This window comes from Symphalangus syndactylus, chromosome 19, assembly GCF_028878055.3.
Source record: "Symphalangus syndactylus isolate Jambi chromosome 19, NHGRI_mSymSyn1-v2.1_pri, whole genome shotgun sequence".
Lineage (NCBI taxonomy): Eukaryota > Metazoa > Chordata > Mammalia > Primates > Hylobatidae > Symphalangus > Symphalangus syndactylus.
In genome coordinates, this window is record NC_072434.2 from 47780834 (window position 1) to 47805727 (window position 24894).

At 44.0% G+C, this 24894-nt stretch overlaps 1 protein-coding gene across 13 annotated transcripts in view; it reads left to right on the plus strand.

Annotated features, from left to right (window-relative positions):
* The window catches only part of JAK1 (Janus kinase 1), a 246230-nt gene that overhangs the window by 196038 nt on the left and 25298 nt on the right, over positions 1 to 24894 (plus strand). For 12 of the 13 annotated variants that reach the window (XM_055234908.2, XM_055234907.2, XM_055234913.2 and 9 more), the window contains 6 exons: positions 2930 to 3053; positions 8760 to 8913; positions 12809 to 12972; positions 15047 to 15389; positions 17271 to 17453; positions 23249 to 23406. In XM_055234908.2, the coding sequence (XP_055090883.1) occupies positions 2930 to 3053; positions 8760 to 8913; positions 12809 to 12972; positions 15047 to 15389; positions 17271 to 17453; positions 23249 to 23406 (1126 nt within the window). The remainder of the gene's footprint in view (positions 1 to 2929; positions 3054 to 8759; positions 8914 to 12808; positions 12973 to 15046; positions 15390 to 17270; positions 17454 to 23248; positions 23407 to 24894) is intronic. The other variant, XM_063613297.1, reaches the window with a different exon arrangement.

The following is a 24894-nucleotide window of genomic DNA, read 5'->3' on the forward strand; positions in this document are numbered from 1 at the left end:
ATGAAGTTATTTTGACTAGGCCGCAACGTGTACAAATAACCATCTTCAGACAGCAGCTTCAAGTGTGTTTGTAATTATCAGAACACCTGGATGTAAATCAGTGCTTCTAAAGTATTTTTTTAAGGCTTTGTTTTTTTGTTTTCTCCCTTTCCCCTTGAGACTTGGTTTATATTGTTTATTCTCTTCATCAGGCTTCTTGCCATCAGCACAGCAGGTATAAACCTCACGCAGTTTGTAAGCAAGGGTCATTTTTGCAGAGTCATTGGGCTGCCGTTAATGAGGGACCAAGGAGCTGCTGGGGAAGAGATGAGAGGAGAGAGCCTGTGAGTCTGAGGATGGACACAGTCTCTGGACCTCCTATAACTCTGGGCTTAGGGTCAGCCAGTTTGGGGTGTCGGTTTCCGGCCTACCTTATAGAAAATGAGTGGTGTCTCTTCTGTAACTGGCTCAACAGAATGTTGCAGCAACTCATCAATTTCAGAAATACATACTGAATGCCACAGGTTCTTGTAGCTCTCACTGTTACTACAGAAAGTGATGTTTGAGGGCAGTATTGTTTTCTTTCCTGTTTTTCACCTCTGTGGGGTAAAGTTTTGTTCTTTTAGTTCTCATTGCTTCACCCCCTCAGTAGCTGTGTCTTGGTTTGATTCTCAGCTCTGCATTTTACTAGATGAGTAACCTTGAATCCTACTAAATCTCAGAAGACCACAGATTCTTCATCTGCAAAATGGTCAAAACAGTATTTACCTCATTAGATATCAGGAGGATTAAAGGGTAATACATTTTTTTTAATTTAAAATTTTAATATTTTTTAGAGATGGGGTCTTGCTCTGTCCCCTAGACTGGAGTGCAGTGGTTCCATCATAGCTCACTATAACTGTGACCTCCTGGGCTCAAAAGGTCCTCCAGTCTTAGCCTCCCAAGTAACTATGATTACAGGCATGTGCCACCATGCCTGGCTCATTTTTATTATTTATGGAGGTCTTGATATGTTGCCCAGGCTGGTGTCGAACTCTTGACCTCAAGTGATCCTCCTGCTTTAGCCTCCCGAAGTTTTGGGATTACAGGTGTGAGCCACCACACTCAGCCAAAAAATAATTCAGTTATTTATTTATTTGTTTGTTTGAGACAGAGTCTTTCTCTGTCACCCGGGAGTGCAGTGGCACAATCTTGGCTCACTGCTACCTTCGCCTCCCAGGTTCAAGTGATTCTCCTGCCTCAGCCTCCGGAGTAGCTGGGATTACAGGTGCACACCACCACACCCGGCTGCGGGGCTTCACCATGTTGGCCAGGCTGGTCTCGAACTCCTGACTTCAAGCGATCTGCCCGCCTGGGCCTCCCACAGTGCTGAGAATATTATAGGCCTGAGCCACTGTGCCCAGCCAAGATAATAAATTTAGAGTCTGTTAGCCTGATGCCTGACACTTAGCCCTCAGTAAGTGTTAGTATTATTGTTTTACTACTCAATACTTTTATGTAAAGAGATACGTCTTTGATCTTTCTGTTTATGGGTAGTAATACTGTTAGAATCAGACCTGTGTTAGAATTACAGACAGTTCCATGATTAAAATAAGTTGCACTTCAGATATGTAAGTGTTGGTGCACATTCAAATGTGGATTTGCATAAAGAAAGGCTGGGTTTCCAGCCCAGTCCACAAAAGCCACTTTATGAATGAAAATCTATAGCATATTTGAATTATTTGTCCTAATAATACTGAATCCAAAAGCCATTTGCCTATGTTCCCAAGGAAAACTTCCCTTTACAGTTTAATTCCATATTCTCGGCTTAATAAGAAAGACTGTAACTTCTGAAGGGTAACTGTTCACATTTCTTGAGAAGCATGTGTTACTAAAAGTTGAGGTGTTCAGGAGAGCACTAGATAGCTGCCAAGGTATCTGTAGCTTCTTAACTCAGTGTCTGCGTTGGAGAGAGTCCCGGCCTGGGTGTGCTGGGCCAGGGAGGGGGCCCTGTCAGTGTCAGTCTCACTGCAGATGTCCGATTTGGGAAATAAGTGCCTATTACCTCATATTCTCCCAGGTTTTTGGCATTTAAGTTTACCTTATCTTAGTTTGAGGCCTGGCTGCTTATGAAAATATCAGTAATAGCTGATTATTGGCAGTCATTCTCCTCCCAACCTGCCTATGTTACAGGTTCATAAAATTTTAATCATGGGCGTAGAAGTGAGTGACTTCATAATCTCCCTGGTCTTTCCCATCATTCTCTTATTGACGGAGGCAACTGGTGGAGTGGAGAGGCAGGGGAGCACTGTTGGGCCAGCTTTGTGAAGCCATATATCTTCTTGCTAGTTGGCTACTAAATAAAAAATATTTGTGATAATCATACAGAGTACTTAAGAAGTATATTTATTATTAATGGTAATAGATTTTAATCACTGACAAAAATCGCTTTGGTTATTATTTATTCTAATATGCATTTTGCATACTACTGCCAGGAATTTGTTTGCATGTTTGATATGTAATCACAAGCGTGTTAGAATTGTTTAAGTGCTTTCTGTAGGAAACAGATGGAAGATTTCCCCAACTCCCAGAGTGTTTCTGATTAGCAAAGTGCACATCAGGCAGGATCTGTGAACCTCTCAGATAGGGGTTTTTTTAAAGCTGGATTTGATAAGACTCTGTCACGGATACCTGTAATGAGAAATATCATCAGAGTTTTATTTTTAAATGATCTAAATTTGGTTTGCCAGAAGCTACATTGCACATTTCTGGGGAGTCATAGTTCTTGATGATTATGATCAAAACAGCCTGACCGAACCTGGTTGGAAGTCTGTTTGCCCTAAGAGGATATGAGTGACCCAGATTCTTTGTGGATGAGAGAGTTCCTTATCTTTGCATATATTGGGTTTAGAAACAGATGGCCAAATGTATCTGCCTTAATTTTCTGGTGTGTTTTTTTACTTTTCCTCAGGTATCTCTCCTCTTTGTCACAACCTCTTTGCCCTGTATGACGAGAACACCAAGCTCTGGTATGCTCCAAATCGCACCATCACCGTTGATGACAAGATGTCCCTCCGGCTCCACTACCGGATGAGGTATGGGAAGTACTGACCTGGTACCTGCCTGGCTCCCTCTGCACTGAGGGACAGTGGTCAGCCTGGGGCCCTGAGTCACTTACCAAGAAGTATTGTAGTCATTTTTGTAATTGGTAACTTTTGTATTTGCTTGATATGAGAAAGGACTTCTTCAGTATTTGGAATACAATTCAAGATGAGTTTGATCACCTTCCTCTGCCACATTTTAGAAAAGAAATCTTGGTAATGCAGAGGATATTTTGAGTAGAATTAGTGTCCTACAGCAGAGTTTTTCAAATGGGTAATCATAGTTATGAATTTAATTTAGTGGATTCACAGTTATGAATTCAATTTAATTTAGTGAATTTAAGAAAAAGAAACAGGAGATGATACTATCAGCATATATATATAATCTAAGAATATACTTTTTAAACTTTTGAGATATATATATATACTATATATAAAGGTCATGATATAAAATATTTTTCTTACTAAAAGTTGCAACTAAAAAGCTTGAGAAACATTGCCTGAAGTGTTAACTAGAAATTCTAGGTTGGCCTTGCTCTCTGGGAGTGGATGTTTTGACTACTCCTTGAGCTGTAATTTTTCTTCTGATGGGCACCTGCCGTTTCTCCCATATTGCAGACTTTGTGAAATGTCACAGGTGACACAGACAGTCAGTACTTCAATAGCCGCAGTCTCCTGAGTTTGTCAACATATTTGTTCAGTAACTAGAATGGAAAATATGTTAGTTACATACTTGCTAAGCAGAAGTTAATATGTGTTTAGCAGTGGAGATTATAAATAGGGTGGATCCTTTTTGAAAAGCAGGTTAACTTACATAGGTATTAAATCAGTAGATTAGCTCAGATGCTAATAGAATGCAGGATTTGCTAGAAAAGCCGTCTGAAATCTCAGAGACTCTTCACAGTATCATAGCTACTATTTTTGGGAGAATTTGGTGGAGCTGTCACCATTACACAATGACTGGGATGTTTTTGTCAGTGGACACTGAACCAGATCTAACTTTCTTTGATAATCATCCTAGGGCTGACTTTTTCCTCTTCTTTCTATGCTTAACCAAAGTCTCACCTGGAGAGGAAAGCTGTGTGCCGTGGAGATTTCAGGTCCCAGCTGAACCTTCTGGCTATTGGCTTTGTTTTTCCACATGTAATCTTGCTTTTTGTGGCCTGGGGATTGGCTGTGTGATCAGCATTGAAATGGGTTGTTGCAGTTTGAAGTCTGGAAGGGGTATGTCCCTGGGTTCTAATTCTTTCCCTCTAGGTTTCTGTACTCAGCTCAGAGTCTAGAATGGTAGCTTTTAGGACTTGGAAAAGACCTAAGTTACCGAATTCAACTCTTTCATTTTTTTCAGCGGAAAAACTAATACCTAGAAAAGGGAAGAGAGTTAACCCAAAAATTACATCTAGTGAATTGTCTTATTAGCTTTATAATTCTCTTTGAGGCACTAGTCTGGGTTGTCTGAATGCCTGGCTATTAAAGGCTGTCTTTGCCTATTCCCTCTTTCTATTAGCTGCCTGGAAGTGCAGGGTTGCTTCACTTTTAGCACCTTGACTCTGTACCCGATACTGTGCTTCAACAGGATATTGCTTTGTTACCACAGGCTCTTTGAACTTGGAAAAAAAAAAAATACCACCCTAAGCTAAAACATTTACCTGATGACAAACTACAAAAATTTTGAAACCTCATATTCTCACCACTAAAGGAGGTGTAAATGAAAATAAATATTGGTGATTATTTCAGTGGAATACCAGCTCTACTTTAGGAAATATTCTTGTATTTCAGTTATCGTTTTCTGTTTTTAGATAATGCTTTTGATAGTTGTTGTTTTATAATATATCTTAGCATAAGACAACCATATTCCATATTCCTTTTCAAAAAATATTTTCTTGCTTTTTTAAACAGTTGAATTTCACTGTCCATTAAAACATTTTGTCGAAGCCTAAAGAGAATTTGTTGTGTATAATATCTGCATATAAATTTAAAATATGCAGTTATCTGTAAATAATTTTCTCAAAAACTTGCAATGTGTAGCTTGATTGATGTCTATTTATCTTTTTTTCTTTCTCCTTTCTTCCTGCTTTGTTCCTCCACGTCATTTTGAAAAGGAATATAGGCAGGTATCATTCTATCATTTATTAATGTCATTTTTAATTTTTTTTCCATTGGCATGCTATAGTATCTGGAATTTTTGTGTGCTAGGTTTGATGAGCACCTTGATAATTAATTTTAAAAAGGTGTGTGGAATGTCTTCAGTGTGTCTTGAAGCTTGGTCTTATGGGTGATAAGGAGGGTACTGATTCTGGTAGTCACGGATTTAAAGTTTTTTTAATATTTCTGACATCTTATTAAGGAGGAAGCTGCCGGCCTTATTTTAGGCTCCCTGATCTTCTGTTTACCTTTAGCCTTTGTTCCAGTGGAGAAGCTACACATTATGTTTGGTCTCCTCAGCCTAGTGCTGTCTGAGTATCTGACCTAAAGGCTTCCAAGACAAAGATGGTCCCACAGGGCTCTCAGCAGCCTGGAAGAATATCCTTGTTCAGACCAGATTGAAGATTGCGTTCTGCCCAGAGGGAGTTTGTTGGGCCCTCATCTCTACCAGGTCCGAGGCCTGTTTCTCAGAGAGACTCAGTAGGATGTGGAAGAAGAAGGCCGTGGCTCTGCTGGCTCAGGGAACATCTGCCTTTTCCCCTCCTGCCACCTCCCCTGGCAGTGGAGGGCGAGCTGTCTCTCCCCTTGGCACCTCACCAGAGATTCTTCTCTCTTGGACAACACCCTCCATCCTCGGGACCCTTTTCTTTCCTTATCTCGGGAAACTTTCCATATTGTACCTACTTCTCATTCTCTTATCACTGCCTTCCTCTGCCATCAAACAGCATTTACCCCTCCTGTTGGCCATTCTGTCAGAACCCCTCTTTGAACCTCTGTAGCTGGTTCACTCCTTCCTTCCTGCTTGTCCCAGGGAGAGGATCATGGCTAAGTTCTCCTGGGCATGTGTTCTGTTCTACCCTTGAAGAGCAGTGCCAGGCCTGGGTACAGCATGATTGGCAGCCTCCCTGCCAGCTGATAGCCGTAGCTTTCCACTGTCACCAGCGGAGGGTAAGGGAATGGTCCAGCAGCTTCAGGGACCTGACGTGGCTCGTGCTGCCCGTGGCTCTGTAGATGTGTGATTCTTTCTGTGTGTGAGAGAGACACCAAAGCCCACAGTCAAATTCTCAGTCACTTTCATAAATCACAGGGAGGATGGGCTGTATAGAATCATTGAAGATTATAAAAATGTTGGTTTTTACCTTTAAAGTAACTTCTTTGTTTATCCTTTTCATGTTAATTGCTACTCCCTGAGTTTATTCATCTTTTGTTTATCTATCAAGCATGTGTTCAGTAGCTGTTAGGGACCAGGCACTGGAATTCAGTGGTGAGCAGGACAGCTGCAGCCTTTGCTTCCGCGCACAGCTCACGGCATTGCTCAAATAATGCCACAGGCATCTGCTTCTCTCTGCTGCTTCCGTTTCTGTCTTCCATGGGGGCTTCCCTCCCGGGAGAGCGTGCCTCATATGTGCTTGGCTTTCGTTCTTTGCTCTGCCTGCTTTGTATGGTCCAGGCTCTATAGCCTGGCATTTAATTATTCTGTTCCAGCTTCCCTTCCTTGGTGCTTTTTCCCCTCCTGCCACCTCCCCTGGCAATGGAGGGCGACCTGTCTCTCTCCTTGGCACCTCGCCAGAGACTGTCATATGTCCAAGGACAACTTATCCTTTAAGCACAGTGCCTAGAGCACACACTTGTTAGGGGACCATAAAATGTCTAATTTCACTTAAAATCAGAACACATAGTTGAGAAATATAACGTGTAATATTTTTTATGGAGGAAGGCAAAAGTGTTTAGGGCCTATGAAAGTCACAGTGTAGTCCTGCTTATGATACGTGCCCCATTGTATGTTGCTGGATAGTTGCTGCTGGACCTGACCGATTGCTCCCAGAGACAGGAATTCACAGAGTGCGAGAAACATGCCTGAGAGCCCTCCGCATCCCAGGCCCTAACTCAGGGCCTGGCTTGTCTTAGGCTCTGCAAACATAGCACAGTGACAGATGTCGAAGTGTAGCAGCAGCTTTTTGCAGGGAAAGAGGGAGTTGTATTTATTGCTTCTCCATGACATAGTTCTTTTCTCATTAGTTCATGGGCAAGTCAAGGGAAAGAGACCTAGGTACCAGCTGAGTCTGTAGCCTACAGATGGCCTGGGCTGGCTTGGCTCAGTCACTTCTCTTAGTCACTTCCACACATTCCAGAACTCACTGTGTTTTTCTTACAGGTGACAGAGGGAGTTACATATGCAAGGTAGGGTTAGGGGCACCAACCCCCTGTGCAATTGACAATCCATATATAACTTTGACCCTCCAAAGCATAGCTACTAATAATAGCCCACTGTTGACTGGAAGCCTTACCAATAACGTAAACAATTAACACATAAATAGACTGGTAACCTGTATATATCTTTACACTTTTTTTTTTTTTTTTTGAGTCGGAGTTTCGCTTTGCCGCCCAGGCTGGAGTTCAGTGGCATGATCTCGTCTCACTGCAAGCTCCGCCTCCCAGGTTCAAGCCATTCTCCTGCCTCAGCCTCCCGAGTAGCTGGGACTACAGGCGCCTGCCACAACGCCCAGCTAATTTTTTTGTATTGTAGTTTTAGTAGAGACAGGGTTTCACCTTGTTAGCCAGGATGGTCTCGATCTCCTGACCTCGTGATCCGCCCGCCTCGGCCTCCCAAAGTGCTGGGATTACAGGCGTGAGCCACCGCGCCCAGCCGGTAACCTGTATATATCTTATGTATTCGTGATGTACCTTTTTCTGAAATTAAAAAAAATATTTCTGTGCTACACAGTTCATCAGTTTTTTCAAACTGTTGCCAATCTCCAAAAAAATTTTCAATATACTTACTGGAAAAAAAAAATCTGTGTATGAATGGACTTCTGTGGTTCAAACCCATGTTGTTCAAGGGTCAACTGTAGTAGTTAAGAGAACAGGCTTTTGTAGTTTTAGGTTACCTAGCCTCTTGGAATCTCAGTTTTCCTCATCTGTAAAATGAATGAAACCTACTTTGTAGAGTTGATGTGAAGATTAAATAACATAATATATATAAAGTGCTTGTTAACTCGTTTCATGACGCTTGTGGTGGTGTTTGGGTAGCTGTCTTTTAAAATCCTATTCAGCATGTAAGATACACCATCAGTTTAACAGCAGCAATCTGGGAAGTAGGAAACATTGCCACATAAGCTGTGTATCTTGATTGCGTGATGAAACTAAATTGCAGGAACGTTAAAATGTCAATCAAATCAGTCTTGGATTCGAGGTAGAATGGGCTTAGCAGTGTGGCTGATGGTAAGCGTGCAGGGAGCTGTGGTCAGCATGGAGTTCCAGTCAGCAGGTGTTTCCCTATTCTGGAAGCATAGTGAGAAGTCAGAGGAGCTGTCTTTGTGATCTTTGGGAAGTCACTTTAGCTCCCTGAGTCATAGAGGAGGTGCTGATGGGACACTTCTCACACAGTGCTAGTAAGAAGGAAAGAGATGGTGAGGGGCTGCAAGGGGCAGGGTCGTCTGCCTGCTTCTCAGGGCACTTCAGCCTCTGGCACTGACCACTGTTGGTGAGCCAGGACACCCTGCCCACATCTAGGTCCCCTTTGCCACAATTGGCATTCATTTTCCTGCCTTCCAGGTTCTATTTCACCAATTGGCATGGAACCAACGACAATGAGCAGTCAGTGTGGCGTCATTCTCCAAAGAAGCAGAAAAATGGCTACGAGAAAAAAAAGGTTCCAGATGCAACCCCTCTCCTTGATGCCAGCTCACTGGAGTATCTGTTTGCTCAGGTAGGAAGTTTGGGCCCAGGAGAAGTTGGAGTCTGTGGGGTGGGAGAGGCATTGTAGAGCTCAGACCCCCTGGTGCAGCTGAACTTGGTGGTGCTAGAGTGCTTTAAAGCCTGTTCTGGGTAAGTTCTTGCCACACCTGGACTTGCCCCAAGTGGGGAGAAAAAAGGCAGCATTTCAGCATTCCAAGAGGCTGGTTATCCAGCTTGTGGGCTTTCGGGCTTCGTTTCTTTCCTATTCCTTTCTTTTACCCCCACCTCCTACCATTTTATTTTTCATCTGTATCAATAGCCTTATGTGCAGAGGTCAGAGGGAAGCTCTACTTGATAGAAGATGTAATTCAATGGGGCTGAAGAAGACACTTCTCAGCAGCCATAGTAATGTTTGGGGAGGAAGGAGATGGCCACTCTGTCACTGGTGGTAGGGTAGAAAGATTAGACGCTAGAAAAAAACCAAAAGAGAAATTAGAATCATCTGAAATTACATTTACTCTGAGATTGCTAAGATTTTTGGTAGTATGCTTCCTGATTTTAACACGCAAATTTAGATACTGTATAAATTTTGAAAATATTTTATGGTTCATTTTGTTTTATAAACTGGTTTTTTACTCATCTGATTTTTTTAATTGTTCTTCAAATGTCAATTAAAATACTGATCTTCGTTGTTTTAATGACTTTGTAACAATTCATTTATTCAGCAAATATTGACTGGATGTCTGTGTACTATTTGCCTCAGGCACTTGTACCTGCTAAGGTGCTGGAGATGCTGGAGTGAACAAGACAGACATGGCCTCTGCATGCATCAGATGTACATCAAGTTAGAAAACAAGCAAATAAAATGATACATAGATAATACATAAGGAATTATGGAAACTACTGTGAAAGCAGAAGCTTGCGATAGAGAATATGGACAGGGGGGTTTCAATGGGAAGACCTAATTTAAATCATATGATCAGAGAAGGTCTCTCTAAGGAGGTAACATGTATAATGAATCCTGAAGAATAAAAAGGAATCTGCAATTCTAAGAGAGGGGTGGGGGAGTGTTTCTTCCATGTAGAGTGTCTCAGCAGCAGCACTACTGACCTTTTGGGCTGGATGATTCTTTGCTGTGATGGCCTGCCCTGTGCGTTGTAGGGTATTTACCAGCATCCCTGCCCTCCACCCAGTAGATGCCAGTAGCACTCTCTCCTTAGCGATGATGACCAAAAATGTCTTCAATATTGCCGACTCTCCCCTCAGCCTCAGTTGAAAAGATCTGATGTAGAGAGAACAGAATGGGGGAAGGCCCTGAGGGCCAGTAGAGCTGCGAGGAGAGGCCATGTGGCTGCAGACCAGAGGAGGGTGATGGGGAACGAGGCTGGAGAGTCAGGTGGGGGCAGATCGCATACACAGAGCCTTGTAGGAGCTGGCAAGGGGTTATGCTTTAACCCTGAGTGTGGTGGGAAGCCATTTGGAAGGCTTCATTTTATGTATGTTTCAAGTCAATGATGATTCTTGTTATATGTGGAAAGTAGATTGTGCTGGGTCCAAGAGTACACTCCAAACATACAAGCTGAGAGTCCGCAGCAATGATCCTGGGAGAGAAAATGCTGGTTTGGCCTAGTGTAGCAACAGTGGCAGTGGAGAAAAATGAGTAGATCTGCCGTTCATCTTGAAGATAGAATTGATAGGATTTGCTGTTGAGTTGGATGTGGAAGCTGAGAGAATCTGAGGAATCAGATGATGGCTGGGTTTCTGTTTTGGGTGATGTCGGATGGATGATGGAGTCATTCCCCACACAGGGAAGGTTTTGGGGGAAGAGGGTGGGGAAGGGGCAGAAATCAGGAGTCCTTTTTCGGAGATGCCTGTGAAGCATGCAAGTGGAGATTTCAAGTAGGAAATTGAGTAATGAGGCTGGAGTCCAGAGGAAAAGCTACCATTTATTTAACTTAGTCACCCGTTCCTGGACATTTTCTGTTTTTCTCGTTTTCCCTATTATGCTATTACTTCATAGTCTGTTGTGAACAACTGCATACGTAGATGTTCCTGTACATGTTCTGTTTATAATTTCCTTAGAGTATACCATTATATGTGAGATCACACACGTATCATTGTATCTGTGTCAGAGTTACGTCCCATTGTAGGGCTTTAGTTACTAATTGTCCATAATCTCCATTCCATCTATGCCTTAGAACTGCCATAGAGACAACAGACAAAGGGGACGGTGCACAGCCCCAGGCAGATACCGTGTAGAAAAAAAGAAAATGAACTGGCCATTTTCAGATTGGTCTTTTTGGATTCAGCTTCCCAGTTTTGTGTATCCATCGCTGAGATTTATTCTTTACCTTTCCCAGGAGCAGAGGTGTAAAGGAAGAGTGTGCCATACTTGAAGAATAAGCATGGCATTAGATTGACCTTTTGGAGGCTCAGGAATAAGTGACTTGAGGTAGCTGTACAGTGAATGTTTACAAAAAAACCACAGCCCAACAGGACAGTTTCAGATTTTGCTTTGCTCGTCACACGTAACTGGCATAGATCATTGTTCCTCAGAAGTTTTTGGAATGTCAGTGACCTTTCCTCACCTGAGAGAAACAAGATATCCCATGGTGAAAAGAAGAGAAACGGGAGCAGTGGGAGCCCTGCATCCAAAAATCACTAATCTGAAGTTCTTCAGGGAAGGAGAGCATCTCACGTATGCAGGAACACTTCTCCCAGGCTTTGTGCCTGCCCTGCCCCAAGCTGGAGAAAGGCTAAAGAGTTCACACTTTAGAGTTCTGTGTACTTTAAGTCAGTTGATGAAGACCGAGTGTGGCTGTAGCACAGCATTGAACAGTGGTCCTGGTCAGGTCTAGATTTAATCCCAGCCTACCACTTGCTAAGCCCTGGGCCTCCAGGGTACTCAGTTCTTCTACTTGACTTGGGGTTTTGTAACTACCTGACGTTAGATACTCTTATTCATTTATTCTTTTCTTTCTCCTTGGAGTAGAATCTCCAGGAGATCAGGAACGTGGTTTAGTTTATTGCTGTATCCCTAGCACCTAGAATAACATCTGGCCCATAATTAGTTCTCAGTAATTACCAAATGAAGGAGTGACTGAATAGGGACTATTTACCGTTTTGTGCCTTAGATTCCTCATCTGTTGGAGATGATGATGTTAACATCCACCTCGTAAGGTGTTACGAGGACTAAATAAAGGAACCAAGCACTGTGTGGCAGCACTGAGGCTGGGTCTAATCAGTGGGAGCCGGCACTGGAATTATCGTTTTCACTCTGTACAAAGCCAGGCTGGGCACTGCTGGTTAGCCCCGTTTTAGTTTTTGTGTTTAAAGTTCCCATTAGTTCTTAGAATGCTGTGCACCTCCATCAGTGAGGGGGTATGTTTTGGTGATACATTTCACCATGGGAAACTCGAACGGCACATGTGGGAAAATGTACATTTGGTGATGATGCACTGCGGAATGTTCCCCTTTCTCTAGAGCTACACCAGAATGGAGGGAGAGCCCCATCAACTCTGTACACCCAGCTCCTAGACAAGGCCATCTAAGCACGTTTGTGGAATTAATGCATGATCAGACCTCAGCCCAGTATCACCTTCCCTTGCTCTGGCACAGTCCAGGCCTAGTACACAGTGTTTGTCAGCATCACTTCTATGGCGAAGGGACTTCATATGTCTGTACCGTTCCCCAGCGCCTGGCATAGTGCTCAGTCAATGTTTGTTAAATGAATGAGTGTGGGAGAACATCTCCTGAGCGCCTTCACACCCAACTGTGTTGAAAAGAGCTCTGATGCTAGAGAAACTGTCGATCTGATTCGTCTCGTTGCTGTGCTGCATTTCTAGGCGGCACCTCCCTGTGCAGGGAGCCTTCCTCTCAAGATCAAAAACGGGTGGACTCTCATGGTTTCTCCCCATTGCTCCTAGGGACAGTATGATTTGGTGAAATGCCTGGCTCCTATTCGTGACCCCAAGACTGAGCAGGATGGACATGATATTGAGAACGAGTGTCTGGGGATGGCTGTCCTGGCCATCTCACACTATGCCATGATGAAGAAGATGCAGTTGCCAGAACTGCCCAAGGACATCAGGTAAAGCTTTCCACTGGCTGAAGAATTGATTGTGAGGATGGTGGTGTTTCTACATGTTCTTACACGTTTCAGCTTAATTACTGCCAGGGTTTGGCTGACCTTTGCTCTCTATGAAACCCAGATCTTATTTAGAATGTTTACTACATATACGTAGCATAATTATAATTGTGTCTTGATTTTGGATGTTGACTGCTAATCTCAGAAATTTGTGCTTGGGTGAAATTTCTGAGCTGAGGATGCCAATAAAATTAGTGACCCCCAGGCCTTCTCCATCCCCTCCTTGCCCATGGTGGACATTGTCATCTATCACTGCATTTTTTTTCCTTTTGTTTTGGACCCATCTTAAAAATCCTTCTCAGTATAGTTCTATAAGCAGCTACTACCATCCCAAGCCTGAACTCTGAACGTGTTACAGTAGTTCACTACAGAGCTGTTAATTCTAATGTGAGAATTGATCAACTAACTATTAAATATCTCAAGAAAACTGCATTTACTTAAAAATATCGTTTGAGATCAAGTCTCTGTGAAGGAATATTTAAGTTCTGTCCATCTATGACATCCAGTAGTTTTTGTTTCACCAGTGGACTATTAGGATGGTTATAAATGAAGACAGTCTCATTTTGAAGAAGGGATTTCGTAGCGTAGCTGCATTGTTTGTGATAGGCGGCGTGCGTCTTCTCATTAGGTTGCTGCTTGTTTCTCCTTGCGCTTGACCAGAGTCTAGAGCAGATCACAGCTCGCTCCTCAGTGACGCAGGGGTCGAGTCGATACTGCTCAACTGCTGCTTTCTCTTTTTTCTGTGGCCTTCACTTTGGGCACTTCCTCTTTATTTTTTCATAAGCTAAATTGAAAAATGACAGTTCTTCTATTACATTAATCTAAAAGAAAAATAACATTTGTTGAGGATAAATCCCAAACTTCACAATTTTCTACTGTTCTGAAGCCACTCCATGCGTCAGCGATGACCCGGGGTCAGGTGCTGTCTCAGTCCTGGGAGTAACAAGCAAATCAGTCTCCACATTTGTTTGGCCCCCGGTGGACTTGTTCTTTGTTTCATGGCTACTCACGTTCTTCTTAACATTGACCCCTGTTCTAGCAGTATATCAGCTTGTTGAGATTCTGTTTGTTAGAGATACTCGCCCACTAGCACCTGGATAGGTAACTAATCTTTTAGCTTACCTGTTGATCTTTTAAATAATATATCTGACTCATATTCACATGGCAACCACTAAGTCTTTGGTATTAATTAGCTTTAGTATGTCTTTCTCTCTCTTTCTCTCTCTCTTTTTGCGGGGGCGGTGGGGGGACAGAGTTTTGCTCTTGTTGCCCAGGCTGAAGTGCAATGGCGTGATCTTGGCTCACCGCAACTTCTGCCTGCCAGGTTCAAGCGATTCTCCTGCCTCAGCCACCTGAGTAGCTGGGATTACAGGCATGTGCCACCATACCCAGCTACTTTTGTATTTTTAGTAGAGATCGGGTTTCTCCACGTTGGTCAAGCTGGTCTCTCACTCCCAACCTCAGGTGACCCACCTGCCTCGGCCTCCCAAAGTGCTGGGATTACAGGCATGAGCCACCGCGCCCAGCCTTTCTCATTTTTAAAATAAAAAATGTAATCTGTTTAGAAAAGTTATAAATCAGACATGCACATAGAACATACAAAGCATTTCTCATCATATGAAGAGATAATTGCTGCTAACACCTTGCAGACCGTTTTCTAACTGATGCTCAATCCTAATAACTGTGTGTAGATGTGAGTACTAACGTGCACAAGAATGGTGAAGCTAGCAAGCAAAAATGTAGATGCCCTGCCTTGGTGACCCGGAAAATTGGGCACTACCTGTAGCAATTCCCATTTCAGTGAAATCTGTGGAGCATGTGCTTTTCTTTCCCAGTTTCTATTCACCTGCATCTCCTTACGATGGTCATCTTCAGTGCTTACTCCATCTAATGTCCTCTGGGAATAGATCTCCCTTTCCCATTTGCAGCATGTGGATTCATGGACTTAGATTTGTTTCTAAACATTTTCTCCTAACCTGTACATGAAAAAGAGATGTACTTTTCTACTCTCTTTTAGCTACAAGCGATATATTCCAGAAACATTGAATAAGTCCATCAGACAGAGGAACCTTCTCACCAGGATGCGGATAAATAATGTTTTCAAGGATTTCCTAAAGGAATTTAACAACAAGACCATTTGTGACAGCAGCGTGTCCACACATGATCTGAAGGTGAAATACTTGGCTACCTTGGAAACTTTGACAAAACATTACGGTGCTGAAATATTTGAGACTTCCATGTTACTGATTTCATCAGAAAATGAGATGAATTGGTTTCATTCGAATGACAGTGGAAACGTTCTCTACTACGAAGTGATGGTGACTGGGAATCTTGGAATCCAGTGGAGGCATAAACCAAATGTAAGTGGCTGTTGGAAGTCGATCAAAGAGAACATTCCCGTGTCACATAGCGTGTGCTGTTTATCCTTCTGGAGTCATCTGTCTGCATGTCCATCACTCCCATAGGCTGAGTTTATTTAGGAGACCATGTATCATTCATCTTTTATTTCATCCCTGAAGCACAAGGTCTAAATAAGTATTTAATGAGTTATGTAGAGAAATATAACAACATGTATAATACGTAGTAGTATAATAACAATAGCAGATAGCTCCTGAGTGTTTACCATGTACCAAGTACTTTTCTAAGTATTTTACAAGTATTAACTCATTTATTTCTAAAAATAAAAAAACCTTTGAGGGAAGTCTTGCTATTATCTCCATTTTACAGATGAATACAAAGAGGCACAGAGAAGTTAAGAAATTTGCCAAAGGTCATAACTAATAGGCATTTGTGCTAAGAATTGGACTTAGGCCTCTGGCTCCGTGAAATTGACTAATTGATTTTGCTTTATGGAAGCTTCTTTATGAGATATTTATTGGATGAAGAAATAGAGCAGAGTGGCTTAAGAGCAGGGGTTTTAGACCCACATAGACGTGGTTCAGATCCTAGCTTCATGACTTATATGGCCTTAGGAGAGTTATTTCACCTTTATCAGCAGCTAAAAATTACTCATCTGTTAAATGGAGGTACCTACTGTCTAACTCATAAGGTTGTGAAGAAACTAAATGGCATTTAGCACAAAGCCTGGCAATATAATAAATGTTGAATAAATTATTATAGCTGTTACAATTATTATTACTGTAATTAATAATATTAAAGTAAATGTGGGTGGGTGCAGTGGCTCACACCTGTAACCCCAGCACTTTGGGAGGCAGAGGCAGGCAGATCACTTGAGCCTACGAGTTCGAGCCTAGCCTGGGCAACATGGCGAAACCCTGTCTTTACAAAATATACAAAAATTAGCAGGATGTGGTGGCACATGCCTGTGGTCCTAGCTACTTGGGAGGCTGAGTTGGGAGGATCGCCTGAGCCTGGGAGGTCAAGGCTACAGTGAGCCGTGACCTTGCCACTGCACTGTAGCCTGGGTGACAGCAAGACACTGTCTCAAAAAATTAAATAAATGGATAAAATATGAGACTCATTTTCTCCTCCTGTTTTATTCTCATGCTAAAACAATAATGTTTGATACTTACTGAGGGCTTTCTATATAGTAGGTATTATACTGTGTTAGTTAGCACTTGTCTAATCTCAGGGAACCCTGTGAAGATGTAAGCTCTCTATTTCATGAATAAGGAAAATGAGGCTCAAAGAGATGATGTAACTAGTTAAGTAATTGGCAGAGGCAGGAACTTAACCTAGATCTCTGGTCTCCAGGGCTCATGCGACACAAAATATTTTCACTTGTGCAGATATATATGATTCAGTGTGTAGATTATTTCAAGCATGAGATTCATGTCTTCTCTGGAAAATCCTGACTTGAGTACTGTTATAAAGTCAAGACGATTGGTGATAGAAGGAGAAAGCTCATGTTCAGCCCAGTGGTAACTGGGAAGAGTATGTTATCTGTCTGTGTCAGAGCCTGTGTAGTAGTCTGTAAGTGAGGAGACCTGAATGTAGATGCATGTCTAGTGAGCAGCGATTTCCCTTTCTGAGTTTCCGTGCACGTTGCGTATTGTATCATTTAGACAGTGTGCTCATTAAGGTCTCCTCCAGATGGGAAAGCCCAGGATTCCCTGATATAACCCAGTTCTTTGGTCCTAACCCTGCAGGTGCCAACTCCCCCAATCCTTCTGCAGGTCCTGATGAGCTGGCTTTCTCTTCCTTGGGCCTAGGCCCTGCGTAGGTTTGCCAGCAGCATGAAGAAAGCAAATTAACCCTGTCCCTTTTATGTATCTTATCAGGTTGTTTCTGTTGAGAAGGAAAAAAAACTGAAGCGGAAAAAACTGGAAAATAAACACAAGAAGGATGAGGAGAAAAACAAGATCCGGGAAGAGTGGAACAATTTTTCTTACTTCCCTGAAATCACTCACATTGTAATAAAGGAGTCTGTGGTCAGCATTAACAAGCAGGACAACAGGAAAATGGTAAGTTTGTCCCAGAAGCTAAGTCTGGATCTGGTGATGAGAGGGAGAATTGCTGAGTTCCATTCCGCAGCACGTGATTTTCAGAGTTCCTGTCCTAAAGAGAAAATAGGATTTTCTTATTGAAGCCAAAAAGTTCCTATTACCAAGGCATTATCAGTGTTTTAAAGTTACACCGATACATTCCAGTGCCTTTCTTTGATCTCAGAAATGTGAATCCACCTTAGGATTTGTTTCCCTCCCAAATATACCTCAGCGTCAATATTTAATTCACAAAGCTAGTGGATTTGAAGGAAAAGAAAACCAGCGAATGTCAGTGTTTCCTCCCAAGGGCTCTGGCATGGCCTCTCTGCTGAGCTGAAGTGCAAAGCAGGAAGCCTCTCGTTGCCCTCAGGCGAGCCTCAGCCACAGTGGCAGTCATCAATGTGGTGTCAGGCACACCCCAGTGACTCTCGGACAGAGGAAGGAGTGTTTAATCTCACTTCCTCTTTTTTGGTATCACTTGAGGACATAATCTAAACAAGCAGGAAGTGGGAACTCTGCCAAAATAAACCTGTTTGTGTCGGGAAGTCACAGCCAACAACATGCAGAGAGAGCGGCTGGTGAGACAGCTAGCACTCTTCAGGTGAGTGGAGCCAACACCAGGAAAGGCCACGTTCTGCCAAAATGTGGCAGATACTATGTCACAACGATAACGCTCAGTGCTGAGAAAGAGCCTGGTGATACAGTTTAGGGCAGACAGTCGCTCTCTTGTATTCAGAATAACTTGTCTTTCTGGTATAACCTTTTGGAAAACAGTTTGGCAGCCTGTTAAAAGCCCTGAAAATATTTATATATCCCTCTGTTCAGGAATCTAGAGAATGAATCTATCTTCCAGAAACAATGTGAGAGGCAGGTTGTGGTTTACAAATAAGAATGTTCATTCCAGTAGTATTTAAAGTGTCAAAATTCTGAAAATAAATATACAATAATAGGAGAATAGGAAAATAAATCACAATTTGCCTGAGTAGCAGAATATTAGACAATCAGGTTGCTGAATTTTTTAATGACCTGGAAAAAAGGTCAGGGAAAAAAGCAGGATATAAAACTTTACCTATAGAATGGGACCAGTTTTGTTCAAAATATCAATAGGTATGCATGTGTATACACATGCTCTTAGAAAAATCATCAAATATTAACAGCTACTTATTTATGGTGGCATTATGAGTGGTTTTAATTTTCTTATTCTCCCCTCCTTTTTTTTTTTTTTTTTTTTTGAGACGGAGTCTCGCTCTGTTGCCCAGGCTGGAGTGCAGTGGCGCAATCTCGGCTCACTGCAAGCTCCACCTCCTGGGTTCACGCCATTCTCCTGCCTCAGCCTCTCTGAGTAGCTGGGACTACAGGCGCCCGCCACCACGCCCGGCTAATTTTTTGTATTTTTAGTAGAGACGGGGTTTCACCGTGGTCTCGATCTCCCGACCTCGTGATCCGCCCGCCTCAGCCTCCCAAAGTGCTGGGATTACAAGCGTGAGCCACCGCGCCCGGCTCCCTCCTTTTTTTTAAGCAAAAAACATACATTAATTTTATTAGAAAAATACAGTAAAAACAAAGTGAAGGGGGAGAAGTAGAAGAGCTCAGATGGATGTTAGTGCAAAGATGCGAAATGGAGGGAGAAAAGAAGAAGTGCTGTTGATGGAGCACATCCTGGATATTGGGCCCCGTGTTATATGCTGCATCCTGAATATTAGGCCCCGTGTTATATGCTGCATCCTGAATATTAGGCCCCGTGTTATATGCTGCATCCTGGATATTAGGCCCTGTGTTATATGCTGCATCCTGAATATTAGGCCCCGTGTTATATGCTGCATCCTGGATATTGGGCCCCGTGTTATATGCTGCATCCTGGATATTAGGCCCGTGTTATATGCTGCATCCTGGATATTAGGCCCTGTGTTATATGCTGCATCCTGAATATTAGGCCCCGTGTTATATGCTGCATCCTGGATATTGGGCCCCATGTTATATGCTGCATCCTGGATATTAGGCCCCGTGTTATATGCTGCATCCTGGATATTAGGCCCATGTTATATGCTGCATCCTGGATATTAGGCCTGTGTTATATGCTGCATCCTGGATATTAGGCCCCGTGTTATATGCTGCATCCTGGATATTAGGCCCTGTGTTATATGCTGCATCCTGGATATTGGGCCCCGTGTTATATGCTGCATCCTGGTTATTGGGCCCCGTATTATATGCTGCATCCTGGATATTAGGCCCCATGTTATATGCTGCATCCTGGATATTGGGCCCCGTGTTATATGCTGCATCCTGGATATTAGGCCCGTGTTATATGCTGCATCCTGGATATTGGGCCCCGTGTTATATGCTGCATCCTGGATATTAGGCCCCGTGTTATATGCTGCATCCTGAATATTAGGTCCCATGTTATATGCTGCATCCTGGATATTAGGCCCTGTGTTATATGCTGCATCCTGAATATTAGGTCCCATGTTATATGCTGCATCCTGGATATTAGGCCCTGTGTTATATGCTGCATCCTGAATATTAGGCCCCGTGTTATATGCTGCATCCTGGATATTGGGCCCCGTGTTATATGCTGCATCCTGAATATTAGGCCCCGTGTTATATGCTGCATCCTGGATATTGGGCCCCGTGTTATATGCTGCATCCTGGATATTGGGCCCCGTGTTATATGCTGCATCCTGAATATTGGGCCCCGTGTTATATGCTGCATCCTGGATATTAGGCCCATGTTATATGCTGCATCCTGGATATTAGGCCCGTGTTATATGCTGCATCCTGGATATTAGGCCCCGTGTTATATGCTGCATCCTGGATATTAGGCCCTGTGTTATATGCTGCATCCTGGATATTGGGCCCCGTGTTATATGCTGCATCCTGGATATTAGGCGCCCCGTGTTATATGCTGCATCCTGGATATTAGGCCCTGTGTTATATGCTGCATCCTGGATATTGGGCCCTGTGTTATATGCTGCATCCTGGATATTGGGCCCTGTGTTATATGCTGCATCCTGGATATTAGGCCCATGTTATATGCTGCATCCTGGATATTAGGCCCGTGTTATATGCTGCATCCTGGATATTAGGCCCCGTGTTATATGCTATGCCTGTATGTTGGTCTGTCTTAGTCCTTATGAGAACCTTAGAGGACTGAGCATCAGCTCTACTTGAAATGAGGAATCTGAGGCTAATTAAGAGGCATGGGATCTTGCACAGGGTCATTCAGTGAGAAAGTGGCAGGCACTTGCCCAGCTCTGTCTGGTTCCTGCCTGTGCATTTTGCCTGTGTTGCTTTGGCTTCTAAGGCATTATCATCCCCCAGAGACCCTGAAGGGAGTGAGGGAGAGGCCGACATGTCCATGATCTGGTTCTTCAACGTGGTGCATGCCTGGTGCACGTTTTATGAGCCTGCCCCATCCTGTCCTGTCCTGGTTGACACAGTCAAGTCTAGCACCAACACAAGTTGGTACACCCATCATCTAAGTCAGAGCTCACCCTGGCCACATGGGCCAGCGACTCTATGCCAAGCTACAGTGCTGTGGAGGGAACAGGAGGAGGGCAGGAAGAAAGAAATACTTGATTCCTCCATTAGTTTGTTTTTCTTTACCACGCTAGCCCTTACTATGTGTCAGGCACTTGCTATACTGAGCACTTCACAAATATCACCTCTTTTAATTTTCATGTCAACCCTATGGGTGGGTATGATAAGGGGAAACTGAGGCACGAAGCAGTTAAGTAACCTGTCCAAGGCCACGCAGCTGTTAGGCTAAAGCATTTGAAATTGCCAATATTTGACCATTTTGACCTATAAAAATGATGATTCCATATGCATAACCCTACTAGCAGGTGGAGAGGCTGCAATTTGAACCCAGAGCAGCTAGCTCTAGAGCCTGAGCTGAGGGTTGACCACTGCTCCATGCTGCCAGTTTAGAATCTCACGCCCTCGTTGTCCCCTCCCAGCCCTGGGATTTCCAAGCCCTTTAATGAGGCACTACTTTGAAGAAACCCTGATACCAGCATGTTGTCAAGTCAGGCCTTGATGTATCACTTCTCTCTGCATCTCCTTGGCATCCCTCATTTCTGTTTAGACTCCTGTTCTCAGGAAATGTAAGTGCAGATGTGGTCTTGCTTATCACGTGGCTGGGTGAGGGGCTGCTCAGGCCAGCCTGCCCCTTGTTCCAGAGCATCTTGAATTTGCTCTTCAGGGATATCCGCAGGTGGGTGCCTGGTCACACCCGCAAGGCAGTGTGCTCAGTTGGTTTCTCTTTCCTGAGGCGCCATTCCTATGGTGACCCTGCCCTCTCCAGGCCTCCTTGCCCATAGCCCCTGGCATGCTTCCTTCAGCATTACAGCTGCAGTAGGCCCCTGACCTCCCTCCTGCCAAGTGGCTTGTCTCCCCTGCTCCTTTTTCCCTTCACTGTCCTCTCGTTTCTACCACCTGCCTCTCCTTTCTACAGGGCTATGAAAGAGTCATTTTGTCCTCTTTTGAAGCCTCAGATGCTTTTTAATGTTTTTTGTGAGTGAAAGCTCTAAATCATGGCTTTTGCATACCTTCCCTTGCCAGGAAATGTTCTTGATTGATCTGATGTTCCTTTCAAATGGGCAGTCTCTTCAGGGATCAGTGATCAGGACAAAAGTACCCCAAATCTACAACATAGGTGTCAGAACACCTCCCTTGATGGAAATCCCCTCCCTCCTCTTCTCCACAGGTGCCTTTGCCTCTTCCCACTCTGAGGAAGACGCTCTGCTCTCTCCAACTCTCAGAGCTCCCTAGGCTTCATCTAGCAACCTCTTCACTGGGCCTGGGATTATTCCTAGATTAAAATCCAGGAGTTTCACCTTCCAGAGCAAGTCTGCTATGAGATGAACCCCACTGCCTCCGTTTCTTTTCTCCTAAGCAAGAATAGTGCTGATTCAGCCATTCACTGTTGAGTGCCAAGATCACGGTGCATGCTTTGCCCCTTCCCACCTCCACTTTTGTGCCTCTGCCACCTTGATTCAGGCTTCCTCTTCTCTGGTCTGGACCCAGGGAACAGCTTCTCTCCATGTCTCCCTGTCTGCCACAGCTTCACACACACACACACACACACACACACACACACACACACACACACACTAACCTCATCTGATAGTTTGAGACCCAGGGGACAGCTTCTCTGCATGTCTCCCTGCCTGCCACAGCTTCACACACACACACACACACACACACACACACACACACACACACACACACTAACCTCATCTGATAGTTTAATAGATGGGAAAATGTGTTGAGCAGTGAAAGTTCTATATAAATGCAAGGGGGATCGGGCGCAGTGGCTCACGGCTGTAATCCCAGCACTTTGGGAGACCAAGGTGGGAGATCACTCGAGGTCAGGAGTTCAAGACCAGCCTGGCCAACATGGTGAAACCCTGTATCTACTAAAAATACAAAAATTAGCCAGGCATGGTGGCAGGTGCCTGTAATCCCAGCTACTTGGGAGGCTGAGGCAGAAGAATCACTTCGACCCAGGAGGCAGAGGTTGCAGTGAGCCGAGATCTCGCCACTGCACTCCAGCCTGGGCGACAGAGTGAAACTCCATCTCAAATAAATAAATAAATAAATAAATAAATAAATAAATAAATGCAAGGGGTATATTTAGTATCAATGAAAAGGTTTTCCCTTTGGGGTTCCCATTGGGTTAGAAAAATCTTCTCACTGTGTACCACCCTACAGAGTTAGCCGCTTAAGCTGATAGAGACATGATGTAACCATGGGAATTTCTTCTCTCTCAACAGGAACTGAAGCTCTCTTCCCACGAGGAGGCCTTGTCCTTTGTGTCCCTGGTAGATGGCTACTTCCGGCTCACAGCAGACGCCCATCATTACCTCTGCACCGACGTGGCCCCCCCGTTGATCGTCCACAACATACAGAATGGCTGTCATGGTCCAATCTGGTTGGTCCTAGAACCTTTTCAGTTGCCTTTGGTGTGCAGAGAGCCCATGTTTTAGTGATGGGGCATGTCATCATTGTTTAGGTCAGGCCAGTTGACTATGCTGCCTGGTACTTGTTGGCTGTCCTCCTTTCCTCTCTGCTGTCCAAGCTCTGGTCAGGCCTTCCTGTAATCTCCTACCATCCTCTTTGCAGCAGCCCCTCAATGCTACTTCTTTACTTGGATCTCCCCTCATAGTTTAACCCCCTCACCTCTCCATAGCTGATCACTTTCTGATTTCTTGCTGTGTCAAACAATGTGGGCAATTCAAGAAACACTGACCACAGCTGAGCGTGCTGCCATGTGCCTGTAGTTTCAGCTCCTTGAGAGGCTGAAGTGGGAGGATCACTTGAGCCCAGGAGTTCCATTCTAGCCTGGGCAACATAGCAAGATCCCATCTCTAAAATATATAAAAGAAGAAAAAGATCAGATGAAGATCTCAGCATCAGACAGTGTAGTAAATGGAATTGTCAGTCAGCTTGTCCCAAGGTGCCAGGTGAAGAGTGGGGACCGTGAGGGTGATACAGCCTTAAGGCCAGAAGGGGCTGTGTGGGATGCCTTGTCCCACCTGCATCTCAGAACTGGCAGCCTGTGCTGAAGTACCTCTGGTGATGGGCAATGTGTGAGGCAGCCCATGGATTCAAGCTCTGACTGTGAGAGATGTGCATACCTTTCTGATATGGAGCTGTAGTTGGCTTCTCTGTAACTTCTGCCTACTCACTTGATATCTGCCTTTTGAGACAACAGGGATTCTGTTGACTTTCTCTTACATATGACAGCCCTTCAGGCAAAGGAAAATAGCCAGCTGCTGTGTTTCTTCTGAGCCTCTCTTTTCAGACCACAGAATATCTGGGGAAGCATCTCTTCTGCCACCTTCCACACGATGTGCTTCTCACCTTCTTCCCTCTTCCAGCTATCTTGTGGACAAGTAGCTTAGTAGTCACATGGCCCTGGCCTTGAGAGGCTCACAGACTCATAGGGAAACAGACACACAAAGAATGGCAGAGCAAGGGGTTGAGCATTTGAAAAGCGTCTTCTGCCAATGTCCCAGCCATGGTTGTGCTTCAGGGCCCAGGCAGTCGCTGTTCCCTTGGCCCAGAATGCTCTTCCTCCAGAATCTGCACAGCCTCCACTTCCTTCAGGTGCTAGTCAGATAGCACCTTATCCGTGAAGTCTTCCTTGACCACTTATATAAAATCATACCTCTTTCCCTTCTCCATCCCATACATGTTGGCCGTTGCACTCTGCCTTATTTTCCTTCAGTGGCAGTTGTTACCTCCTGAGATACTATTGTTTATTTACATAACATAACATTTGTTCCTGGTCTGACTACCCTCACCTCCCAGAATATGAGCTTCCCAAAGCCTGGGGCTGCATTGCTTACTGCTTTCCTACCATACACAGGGTCTGACACATTGTAGGCCCTCAGTGAGTATTTGTTGAATGAATGGA